At 43.1% G+C, this 13,185-nt stretch overlaps 1 protein-coding gene across 1 annotated transcript; it reads left to right on the plus strand.

Moving 5' to 3' along the window:
* The first annotated feature begins 738 nt into the window (after window positions 1-738).
* On the plus strand, window positions 739-2,187 carry S100Z (S100 calcium binding protein Z). Its single transcript, XM_066182276.1, has 2 exons — window positions 739-879; window positions 2,029-2,187. Exons 1-2 carry the CDS (start codon window positions 739-741, stop codon window positions 2,185-2,187), a joined length of 300 nt encoding a protein of 99 aa, XP_066038373.1.
* The last annotated feature ends 10,998 nt before the right edge of the window (window positions 2,188-13,185 follow it).

Here is a 13,185-nt window from a genome sequence, read left to right on the forward strand (position 1 = left end):
AAGTAATTGCATTTCCATCTGTTTTTTTGTTTTGTTGGGGTTTTTTTGTTGTTTTTGGGGGGTTTTGTTTTTTAGGTTTTTCGTTGGTTTGTTTTTTTGGTTTTTGTTTTCTGATGTTGCTTCTCTGTGTACCTTCTTACTGTATGCTCAATAAGTAAACCTCGGGGGTGACCAGTTCACACCTCTTTACTACAGGCAATTTACAGGAAAAAGGCTCAGCCCAAGCAAACATGACCAAATAAATTGACAGATGATACTGTTATTACAGGTGATCTTCCTTTGACCACCTTTAAAATGGTGTGGAGCTTTCTGTAAAAATGCACTTTCACTTTTGCAGATGGAATTTGTTGAAGACATTTTCTTGAAGAAAGATTTTAAATTAGCAGGTAGGAAGGTATGCCTTCATTTTTCCTGCGTCTTCAGGTATGGGTACAAAAGATTTCCTTTTGCTGCAGTGTTATAAAATGGATACACTGTAGATCATTTTCTTAAATAAAAATCCTTTCTTTCCATTTACCTTTTTGAAGCAATTGCTTATGACAGAGGTTTTTTTATTACAGTCTGTGCTTGCTCACACACAGCTAACAGGATGGATCAACTGAAAGCCTGAATTTTCAGTGCTGGTAACAATCTCTGTCTTTGTCTGTCTGTCCTTCCCTTCCCAGAGACTGGTCTTTGGTTTGACTCCTGTGCAATGTCAGTGATGTATCTTTCCCCACAGCTCTCCTGCCCACTGGGATGACCACTCCACTGGAAGATGCAATGGACACCTTGATCAGGATTTTCCATCACTACTCTGGCAAAGAAGGAGACAGATACAAACTCAGTAAAGGAGAACTCAAGGAGCTTCTCACCAGTGAGCTCACTGACTTCCTTTCAGTAAGATGCAGATTTGAACCTCCTGAGTGACTGTATCATGGGTGGGTTAAGCAAGTGCTTGGATAGGAATTGTACCTCCTTGTGCAAGGCCCATCCTGTCACAGCCTCTCAGATAACAGTTCTTTGTGAAGCTGACCAGAAGAACATGATGTCAAATGTCCCATTTGAGAAATATGTTTTCAGAGGGTGGTTCGCTCCCATGTGTCACTGGCAGCAGAGATGGGCAGTGATGCTCGGCAAACTCCACAGTGCTTTTGAGCAGGAGGGCTAGGCCAGCCTAGAAGCAGTAGAAAGATCCATACTGAATAAAGGTCTATTTTTTTATTTGTTTGTTTATTTTTAATAATAGGGCATAGATAAGTCCATTGAAGAATTAAATGCAGCAAGCAGTTCTCATGAGACAGGAAAATAGCTTGTGTACACTGGCCACACAGTGCTGCTGCTTGTGGGCTCTGCAGAGAGCTGCTAAGAACAGCCTTTCAATGATAAGCTGATGATTTGAATGTGTCTTTGCATGTTTGTTACACTCTGCATTACACAGGACAGATGCTTTTATGGAATCATAACCTTTAAAAATAATGTTTCTATGTATCCTCTAAATTGTAAAAATTATTGTGGACCCTATGACCACCAGCAGGTTTTTCTTTACATTGTATCAATTTCCTTGAATTGGATTTTTTTTTACTCTTGGCTATTGAATTATTATTTAGAGATTCACTATTCTTGCTCCCACTGAATAGGATGGTTGTTTGCTACCAGAGATCTTCTGAATGTGATAAATGGATATATACTATGACCATTTCTAAGTATTCTGTTGGAAATCCAAGCACTGTGTGTCAAGGGATGATACAGAGAAATGCACTTTACAGATCCATCTTGACAAAAGGGACCCATGTTCATTATCTCCTAAAATCTGTTTGATTCACTTCAGTGCCTATTTAGTACCTGTATGCCTTGTAAGGGCTGTACTCTCTTTGGCTTCTGATGTTGTAGTGACTAGAGTGACTGTAGTGACTGTATTACTGTTCAGGTTCATATTTGATGCAGCCTTTTATTTAACACCAACCGTGTAACAGAGCAGTGATGCCAGGCGTGTCAGAATTGCACATTCAAGATTTGCACAGCTAAGTCACTTTTCTTTCTCTCTAGGGCCAGAAGGATCCCCTCCTTGTTGATAAAATTATGGATGACCTGGACTCCAATAAGGACAATGAAGTGGATTTTAATGAATTTGTCATTCTGGTTGCTGCTTTGACTGTGGCATGTAATGATTTCTTTGAGGAACAGCTAAAGAAAGAGGAATTTTAAAAGTCCTCAGTGCAATCAATCTCCTGGCCAAAAATGCAAGCAAAGCATGCCTAGTTAGGCAGCCCTCATTGGTGTTTAGCAAACCATCATTCCTCCAACTGTTACTGCTCTAAGACATTTATGGAGCTAATCAGCAGCTGGTGTAAGCTGGACCACAGCCAGCTTACACTACTTGAGATGTGGCTTTTAATATTTCCAGCCTTTGCACTCCATGCATCTGTAACATGCCTTCATCATTTGCCCAGGTCAAGGGCTCGGGGTGACAGAGCATTTGGCACCAGTTGAGACTTCTATTTCTTCAATGTCAGTGGAAAGTAAAAGGCACAGGAATGTTGCTTATATGCTTTCTGAATGGAAAAAAATCAAAATGAGACATAATACTTGCAATTCCAGTTTTCAGACATTTCATAATAATCTTATTTTGCAGCTCAAAACCAGCAGATTCTTTTTACCTCAGCTCTGCTTATTCTAAAACCTTTTTTAGCTGCTGCTCCCCACACTCATATTTCAGATGTGGCCACAGCTGTCTCTTGCTGCTGGAGCACACAATTCTGCTTGCCATTGTTGCGGGTTCATTTCCTCCATGTCTCCAGCTTCAATTTTGTTCAGTTGGCATTGCTGTATCCCAGTGGTCAACCTCCTCACTTGGCATAAATGAATTTATTCCTATCATAAATTATTCAAATGCATAGAAGATTTAGTCAGCAAATTGCCTGGAGGGCTGGTGGAAGGACTGGGTCTTTGGGGGAAATGTGTAAATGCTTTCTGCTGTCACTACTCTGGCATGGCTAAAAGGAGGCCTTTTAGGACCACTTGTGGAGGATTTAATGATGAAAATCCAGGGTACAACTTTGTAATGTGAGTCATCCTATGGAAAAACGATTATTTCAGCTTACACTGATCCCCACCCCGTATGGAAGCAGGGCTTCCCTGGACCCCATGGCCAGGCAAAGAGAGAATAGGCCAACCCCTTCCAGTGTTAGCTTGCTCTTGGGTTGAGTTATTTACACACTCCTGTTTGAATTAAGCATACTTCTGAAGCCCTGCCAGCCCTCAGTGGCAGGATATTGTGGCTTTTTTTTCTTTCATGGAGAGCTCTCTTATTTCCTCGTTATTTTGTTGGTAACTTCAAACTATAATAAAGGTCATCTGAATTAAATGAAGCCCTTCTGTTTGTGTAAGAGGTTACTAAAAACCACTCCCCAGTGAAGATGTGCCCTGCCAGGGCAACAACTTGTCTCTGCTTCCCAGACCTCCAAACATCATTTAGCAAAGTGTACATTTGTATGAAGTTATATATGATTAAAAAATTTATTTATTATAAGCAGGGGATTCTACAGGGTGTAATAAACATAACAAAGGGCAAACATCATCCCAAGAAGGGGGCACCACCAAATGATGTTATCCCAGAAGAAAAGCAAACTTTGCAATGCAGACAGAGCCACAGCATGCTTTAACCCTTCAGCAACAAAGTTATACAGGATTCACAAGATTTCTTCTAGACCAACATGACAGAAAATATGAAAGTAAAACTGGCAACAAGTGGACAGCTTTTTGTCCCTTTTAATGCCATGCACCTCAATACCATTGGAAGTGTTGGGCCAGGATGGCAAAAGTATCAACCAGAAGATATTAAGACTGTTTTTACGGTTTCTCATGGGTCCCAGGCTGCTACTGGCTTCTAAGCCTTTCCCTGTCCTCCAAAAGGGAGTGAAAGAAGAGCAGTCTAAAACTTCAACTCCAAGCTAAATGGAGTAAGGTTATCCCAGAAAAAAAAAATAAAATAAAATAAAAAAATTCTTCCTTTAAAACATTTGAACAAGAAGCCTTCTGGAAAGAAGATTTCTAGAAAGAAGCTTTCTGGAAAGAAGCTCCAGAAAGTTAATGAACCCTCTGCCCATCCCTGACAAACCCTTGCAGCTGTAGCAGCCCATGTGCACAGCAGAATTATGCCAGGTCACAGCCGTCAGCAACAATGTGCCCTGCAGCCAGGCAGCAAGGGTCACTGCTGCCATGGATAGGGCCAGTCTCGTCAGCTGAATTTACCAGGGATTGTGTGCATCCCAACTGCTCTGTGGAAGGGGATTACTTGCAGATGAGCTGTGGGTCAATCAGAGCAGACTGACGGTTGATCTTTTTCAAGATTAATCCTTTTGATTGGTCCTTTTTCCAACAAAATTTTATAAAAGCTTTGATCCTTTTTCCAACAAAGTTTTATAAAAACTCATAAATCCTGGGTTTTAGCTTGTCTTGTTAGGTGTTTCTTGTTGCTGTTTTAACTGCAAGGACAAAAGTTAGACTCTGTCTGTTCTGTCAGGGGAAACCTCTTTGTACAAAGATCGGAAACCGAGCAGAAAAGTAAGAAAATGCAGAAAACATATTCAAAAGCTCAAACCCACAAAACCTTCACACAATATGGGGCCTTGGGGTAAGACTAGCTATCCTATTCTTGGGCTAACAATGGGCTGACCCACAGCACCACTGTCCCTCTCTCACTCCTCTCCTGCCAGAGCCAACCAATGTTCCATTAGCAGACATCACTTCTAAGAAAGATATATGGAGATCACCTGAAAGTTTTGAATTGCCTCTGAGCCAGAAACAACTGTGAGCAATCCCCTGTTCTGTAGGCACTCCTCAGGAAGGAAAATGGCATTCAAACCACTTACACTGGCTATGCAAGGTGGTGCATGCAAGGCCAACCTCGCTCTGAACACAATGTCCTGCAGATGCAAACATTTGGGTTTTCCTTCTCTCCTTCAAACCTGAAGGCAGGATTATTTTTTTCTCATTGTTTACTGATATTTTCCTGCTGACTTCAAGTCTTCCTGTAGTTCATGAATCTAGGAAGCACTTTGAGGCTTTCCATGCAGAGCAAGCTTGCTGTGTGTCTTTCTCCAGAGTGCCTCAGCTTAAGAAATGATGTCTAATCACAGACATTTTTTCCACTTGTTTTACCAGGCTGTCTAAAAAAACCTATAGAAAATTGAACGGCAAAACATGGCCTAGTATTTTCAAGTTCTATCAAAGACCTATAAAAATACAACAATGCCAGACAAGATCTTTCCTATATATTGTGAAATTGCTTTGCTTGACATCTAAAGAGCAGATTTGCAGCAGATAAATTCCATTAGCTTGGAAGCCTCAGCCTCTGCCATTTGCTTTTATTTCAATTCAAAAGAGACTTGAAGTGCCAGTGCAACTGGCAACACAAGGCTTGATGCATTACCTGTTAGTAAATTTATAACTTCTTCAGATTCATTATCCATCTACCAATCCTGAAGAAGAGCTGTGTATGACACCACCATGCAGACAAGGAGTTTGCAATGGAGCTGTGCCTCCAGGCTGTGACTTACCAGGTGGGCCCAGCAGGAAGGCATCCCCTTTCCCACCCTTCAGTGGAAGGTGTGGAAGTGCAATGGGATAATAATCGCAAGCAGTGTGGAAGGTGTCAAGTGCAATGGGGTAACAATCTTCCCCAACATTGCTTTTTCCCTGTAAAGATGAGAGACAAAGTTGCCTGGGGTTGTGGGAAGGGAAAAAGAGGGGACCCCAGGAGACTCCAGCAGAACAGGTGATGTTTCCAGTAGCCAATAATGTTATTAACTGCCCTCCACCAATTGTAGCAGTGCAGGTCCACTCCAGGTCCCTCAGCCACCCAAGGGAGACCCCTTTTCCAGGCTCCATGCTACAGCATAAGGCAGGGAAAGGAGAGGAGAAAAACTCTCAGGGACAGCACAGAGTCCATCATACCAGCTCAGCAATATACATAAAAGATCCAGCTCCTCTCTGATCACAGCCTTGAAAAGCCTGGGTAAAAGGTCACACTCAAAACTTGTATCTGAAATCAGATTAATCTATATAAAGATTTTTGACTGGCAGGAAGATTTCGATTTAGATTAAGTTTTAGACTGTGATGTGACATCATGTGCATGTCTAATAAGGGCTTTGATTGACAGGCCATCAATTATTGCATGTGTCTTTAGGGATAATTAAGTCTGTTGAATAGCACTGTATTATTTGAAGAAAAAAGGGGTCACATTTTCAATTTTATCTTTCTTCTGCCACATGATATGGCATGAGAGAGAATGTTTAATTTAGGATCTAGAAATCCGTTTTTGAAATGAATTCTGTCCACATCCTTTCCTCTGAGCTGGAGGATGGTGGGCTATAGGTCCCAGGCAGCCATCAAAGAGAGCACATGAATGAACTTCAGCAGAAATATTTAAAAAAAAAAAAAAAAAAAAAGGCAAAAAAAAAAAAAGGGCGAAAAAACCTTGTCATTTTTAAATACCAACTCTCAGCCACCTGCTATCGGTTGTGTATAAGGGGCAACTCCCAAGGAAGAGAACTGCAGCTGCATCCACTTATTTTGCCCTTGCAAGCAGATTCTCAGCTGATGTAAAATGACAGAGCCTATTGCACTCAGTGGCATAATTTTGCAGCAGCTGAGAACATGTGCTTGAGACTCTAAATTAGCCTTCAATGGAAAGTTGTGTTTCTGTAAGCTGGTTGGCTAAATAAGGACATGTCTGTAAAACTGCAAATATTGCAACAAGACAGCAAAGAGGAAGATGGAAGTGGTTGCTCAGAGCCCAGGTCTTTGGGGGAAAATCAGTGGGAAATGATCCTGTTACACATTTACTTTAAATTCTAGGCTGCCCTCTCAGGTCCTGTTTGACTGCATGGGGTGCAGACTATTTATCATAGTACAGCTTTCAAATATCTGTCAGTGGACTCTGCCTTAAAACTCCATGTATTACTTTGATTTTATGTTCCCAGTAGTTGCATGAACTCAGAAAAACTCTACAGAATAAACTATGGCAGGAAAAAGATCTGCATGTAGAACAAGTCATAAAAGGCAGAAAAGCAACTGAACCACCTGGAACACTACCTAAGATTGTTTTTTCAGAGTTGAAAATTGGTGAGAAGTTGAAAAAGCTGCAGAAAGATGTAAATTCCTCAGCTCTGGCAGGGGACATCAAGTGGCAGTAGCAAACAGACCCCTGTGGCTGAGTGATGGGTCTGGATGAGACACAGGGATGGAGAGTTCCATCCCACTGAACTATTGATGCCTTAGGTAGATGAAAGCAAAACTTTCATCTTTTGTTTTTGCCCTTGCACTAAAGACCTAATCCTACAGTTTTAGGAAAAACCTCTCTCTCGGGGGGGGGGGTTTAGGTGATTTTTGGTGCCCTAGGGGTAGTATTGCAAGAAGGAGAATAGTTTATGTCTGAAATGAAAAAGCCCATTACTGCACTTGAGCTAAAGGTCCTCTGTGATATTGCTAGCAAAGGTGAAGCTGCCTTTAGATTTCAGGAGGTGTAAAAATGCTGAGCAGGTGATCTCAAGGTCCTTCAACGTATGTGATTTTTACACTAACACAAGATACTCCTGTGCTTTCACCTAAAAGTGTTTGGAACCTGAGTGATCAAATCGGCACTGCAGTACTGTGATGACTGGTAAGGAATCACATCCATGGAAAACAAAGGACTACAGAGAGGGAGCAGTTGAAAGGATAAATACACCATTATGTTGGGTATGCTGACATATCTTATCTGACTCATACTGACTGCCTGAATTGTGTAACGGTTCACAGCATTTCTGAAGCTGGGTCCATTACTGTGATGTCTAACACTACCAGAATTGTGTTGAATTACAGGTTTTTTCTGCATGAGAATGATTCTCCTCAGGGGGAGTCACTTCAGCTAAGAAACTTGTTCTTCTTAGATTTAAAAAAAAAAAAAAAAGAAAAAAAGAAAAAAAAAGGTCTTAAAATGTCACTTATGAAAGTGGTGCTTTGTCAAAGATCAAGTTTGTACTTCCAAGATTAAACAAACTTTGGAACATGATATATGGAAATACAGGGATTTCTCAACACATCTGAGGTTATATTCTGTGTAATGGACTCGCTCTGCATTGAAAACAAAGTGACAAATGTTCTAGTAGCCCCAAGTTGAACCAGAAATTTGGGAGAGAAGGAACAGGGGCTGTTGCTTTGGGAAGGATCACTGGGAGAAAGTTGTAGCTGTGGAAAAAGATCTAGAACAGGACATGACCTGGGCTGTGAGGGTTACACTTCCAGGCAAAGTCTGGATGCAGTAGCTGTGCCATGTTTTGGAAAGGAGACTGTTCTTCTGCAAGGGCACTAGTTCTGATCAGAGTAGCTGCTGCAGCTGGCAAGAGCAGATATGATGGGGTCAAAGTGGCTGCCTGGGGACCATACTGACACCTGTGTGCAGCTCTGCTGTTGATGCCTTCCTGCAGAAACCTTTGAGGGAGGAGGTTCTGTTTAGAGAATCCACAGACAAGGAAAGCCCACGCTGAAATTAAACAGCTCAACAAACATCCAGCACCTCTCCTGACACCAGAGCTTGTGGTTCCATGTGCTTTTCCCAGTCACCCATTCTCATATCTTTTTTCTCCTTCCTGGGGGAAAAAAAAAAAAACTTTTCTCCCACTTCTTGGCCCTGACTGCTTTGTGTAGATGCAGGTTGACTCACAGGCAGAGCTGGTAGTGATAACCGCCCTCAGGGTAATCTCAGTGTCTGAATATAATGTTTGCTTGATTATTTGTAACCCGCTAAACTGCGAGTTTCACAATCTTTTCTTTCAGCCAATGCCATAAATAGAGTTAATGCAACACTTATCATCAAGCCTGCATGATGCTGATAGGCTTCCCGTTCATAAATCACATGCGTTTGTCATCCCTATGAGCCACTTAATGTGACAAATCACACAATCTCTAGTGTTAAACTGCCCAGAGTTAACAAGCTACTCTTACTTCACCTTATGGAAAGTTCAGCTCTATTTAAAGCCAATTTAGACACACACACAAAAGTAATAGAAGTGGTGTTACAGAGAGATGTGTGGTGAGGTTTGGAAGAGGCCTATCATACCCAGCATGTTGCTGAGGCACACAGGTAGCAACAGAATTCAGTGATGGAGAAGCCCACTGATTACAGAGGGAGGAGTCTTGGGCTCAGGTTGGATCATGGGCTGTTGGGACACCTGCCTGATATTGAAACAAACACAAGAATAAAGGATTAAAGCACAAAATGTGATCTCAGACTTCGTGTTTCTGCTGCAGGAAATTCTCTCCTTCAGCTGTCATTGCAACTCTGATTGGGTTCTTGCAAAAAGGACATATCTCAAACCATTGACAGGGCCAATTTACTGACTCTAGCCATGCTGCATTCTATCTTTCCTATTGTATGCGCACAATTCAAGTGCTTAAAAACTGAGCCATGAACAGGAGCTTCCTACGTGTTTGCCTTTGGCTCAGACAGAGTTTGAAGAGAAATCTTGTGCATGTCTGTATCAAGGACATGGTTTCCTACTGGACTTCAGGACTGTGATTTGCTGTAAAGTCTTCCCCTTTGCTTTCCTTTCTCTGGTGTTATCTCAAAGCAGTGACAGACTGTGCTTTAGCAAAGATGGAACAAAAAATTTAGCCTTCACCGTAGCATTTGTGGCACTGTAGAGACACTAGATTTCTTTCTCACCTTAATCTGGGCTAACTGATCCCCTTGTTCAGAAACAATACACTGAACAATTCACAAACAGTTCACAAACATTTGAATACATACAACAAACTAGAAGTGATGTGTAGCAACCTGCTGCTCTTCAAAGACACTAATATTGGTATGAGGCCTGCAGCCACATGATAAAAAGGCAGGAATGACTAGTACTACATCTCCCAGACCCCATGAAGGAAATGAAAAGCTAACCCCTGAATGAATTGTCTGAGTAGAAGGAGCAGAAGGGAAATAGATGTAGCTCAGCACAATGTTTAGCAGCTGACACCATACAAAGTTTAAAAGCCAGTCAGATGTCTCACACTGTGCATGACCCCACATGGCATCTCTTCAGCCAGCACTGAGCAGCAGTGAGAAATCAGCATGAACAGCTGAGGACAGAGTGCCTGAGGCAGGACTGCTCCTCTCCTCTGGGGCAGTTACACTGCAGCGTCTCTGATGCTCCCCTCAGCTCAAGAAACCACCAGTCACAGAAGCAGAGAAGCCCCCAGGGGAAATGCAGCAGCCAGGCTGATCCCTGTGGTGTGGAGCTTGCTTGGGATTGTGTCCAAACAGGTTAACACATGTTTAAGATCCTGAAGCTAGAGAGAGGTTTGGTCTGGTTGAGCCGCTTGTGTAAGAAGTCAGGCTGTAGCTGAAGAGTAAGAAGAGCTGTGTTAATGAGCTGGCCACCCACAGGAAAGCAGAGAGGGTTCATAACACCTTCTGCCCTTTTTGAGAGCAGAAAGGGTTCACAACACCTGGGCCATCTTTGCTACAGGAAGGGATCCCTAAGGATTGTCTGTACCTCAAACACTTCTCGCTAAGGAATCTCACTACTGAGCATTCCATGTGTATTCTTCCTGTAACAACTACTTTTACTTTTTAGAAGAAGCTGCATTTACTGTCTGTATTGTAGGACAGAACATGATTTGATCACTGTGGGGGAGGGAAAATGGAGTTTGTTTTACTACTGTCTTTATTTAGCTTGATTTTCTTCACTTCTTACTATAGCCGGGATTTCTTCTTTTTGTAAAATAGTTGACAAGACACCTACAAGCCTCGAGCACAAGTGGGGTAGGCAGGTCCTCCAAAGTGCATTCCTGAAAACCCCACCCATGAGCACTGCGTTAACAGCCCAAGGCTCTGCAAAGGCTGAGGTGCTCAAACAACACCATCCTGAGCTGCAGAAGAGCAAAGTGAGTGATGCTCTGCCCTCAGCCCAGACTCTCACCATGGCTTTCCGTCATTTCTTCCAGGGAAAGGGGCTGCTCCCAGTCTAAGTTTTTACAGCTGTTAGCAGATCAAGGTGCCAATCATCTGGATTATTTAACCTGTGGCAGGGTGTCACTGGGAATGCATTTTACTGTGTTAAACAATTCGATATTAACAAAAAACTTTGTCCTTCAGAGTGCTATCATGACTCAACTCCATGATAGAAAAATTACACTCTCTTCATTCACCAAGGGTTTGTATCACATTGAAGGTGCTTTTCCCTTCTGAAATGCTGCAGGGGTGTTTTGAACCCAGTTCAAAGCAATTTTTCTTTGCTTCGTTAGTCACATTCTCATCTCCTGAAAATCTCAGTTTCTGCCAGTGACTTTTAACAAAAGCAGTGCAGCAGCAGGCAGAGGGAGGGCAGAGGGGAAGGGGACCTCTGATACACCAAGGAGGCAGCAGAGCTGAGTGAGAAGATGGCCTCACATCCTCTCTCACTGTCTGACAGCTGGGATGCAGGGCTGGGAGATGAACCCCCTCTTTCCTCTCTGAGTGGTCCCTTTTGGGGATCTCTCTGCTTGAGCTCCACCTGAGCCAGCAGAGCCCCAGGCAGCAGCAGCAGCAGCTGCATATCTTTGTGTGGGATTCCCTATTCCATCCCAAATACTTTTCTTCCCCAGTCATTAGAGCTGCACAAAGGAAAGCATATGAGACTGGGGGCTGAGGACAGTCCTGTGTTTGATGACACAGAGAGTTGTCACTGGGAGGCTTTGTGATGAGGCTGGTCAGGATGTCATCGTGCTTCATCAGCTCCTGCTGAGCTCAGAGCTGAAAAGTGGGGGAAAAAAAAACAACTTGGCACCTCTGTTAAAATTAAGTTCCACATCAACAGCAAAGGGTGTCTGAGTTCAGCTCTTGCACCAATGTTACGCAGAATATTTGTACACTCAAAACAAACTTCAAGGTGTTGCATAGGAATTTCAAAGTCACCATGGGCCCTGTGTGAGCAATAAATTACAGCAGATATGGAGGTGGCACCTATTATCCCTCCCACCACTTTTTTTTTCTTTTTTTTTTTTTTTTTTTAATTGGAGAAGGACAGTACCCCCAGTTCATCTGTCAGGATGTCCGCCAGACTGTGGGGCTTTCTGCTTTTCGGGGCACCTCCACCAGTGAATGTTGTGCTAAGCCCAGACCTCAGCCTCAGCTATTCACAGGCAAGAGTTTAAACCATGGTGACATCACTGATGGTATGTTTCATTCTGTGTAGATCACCTCACATCTGGTTTAACAGAATCATAATATTTTAGCTGCAGTGTCACAAATCCTTCACTAATTTTTGGAGGTGAATTATGAAATATGAAATCTTCAGTAACAAATTCACGCACAATCAAACACACTGTCCTTTGCTGAAGACCTTCAAGGACTCACAGCAAAGTAATGTCCCAGTCTGACCATTCAGGAGGCACTCAGGGAGTCACACTCCCATCACCAGAGACTTGCCCTCTGGGACCCAAGTCCCTTCACAGCAGGCAGCTCCAGCGAGCTGAGGGGTTCCCACTCAACTCCCTACACATCCCACACCCAGGCAGACCAGCTGTCCTCACAGGTTCAAACCCAGGTTTCCCACAGCAGAGCCTCAGACCTCTGTCTCCTTTAAGAAATCTTATAATGGTGCAGCAACAGAATAGAAACCTTGAGCTGATGCCTCCAGAGAGGCACCCTGAACAAAGGAACTCCTGAGCTTTTACACCCTCACAGTCTGTGTCTGTGAAGGTCTGTGATCTTCCAGCTGAATCCCCAACTCTTGCTGTGTCTCCAAGTGTCACCTGGCTGGTGAGTTGCCACAGGTCACTGTGCCTTCTGGAATTCTAAAGGCCAGGAGTTCACAGCCTCTTCCTTTGGGCTTGGACTCCTGCCCCACAGAGCTCAATCTGCAGCTCTCTCTGCAGCTGCACCCCCAGCTCCCTGCACTGGATATTCCTCAACACTCAGCGTCTGAGGTATAGGCTGGGAGTCCCCAGGGCAAACAGGGACACTGCAGCCAGAATTTGGGATTGGATTGCATTCTGCAAAATGCCTCTAAGGGAGGGATTGGAGGGGTCAAGATATAATTTTAACCTTATCAATCTCTTTAGAGAGTGAGCAAAAGAATAACAAGTAAGGCTGGACTTGTCTGCAACCCCTTCTGATCCTCTTGTTCTCCAAGACACCACTCACCTTCCTGATTAATGTTCCAGCCATCCTCTAATGCAAACTGGGATTA

This window comes from Chamaea fasciata, unplaced genomic scaffold (assembly GCF_029207755.1).
Source record: "Chamaea fasciata isolate MVZ Bird 193981 ecotype frontalis unplaced genomic scaffold, bChaFas1.0.hap1 SCAF_4, whole genome shotgun sequence".
Classification (NCBI taxonomy): Eukaryota; Metazoa; Chordata; class Aves; order Passeriformes; family Sylviidae; genus Chamaea; species Chamaea fasciata.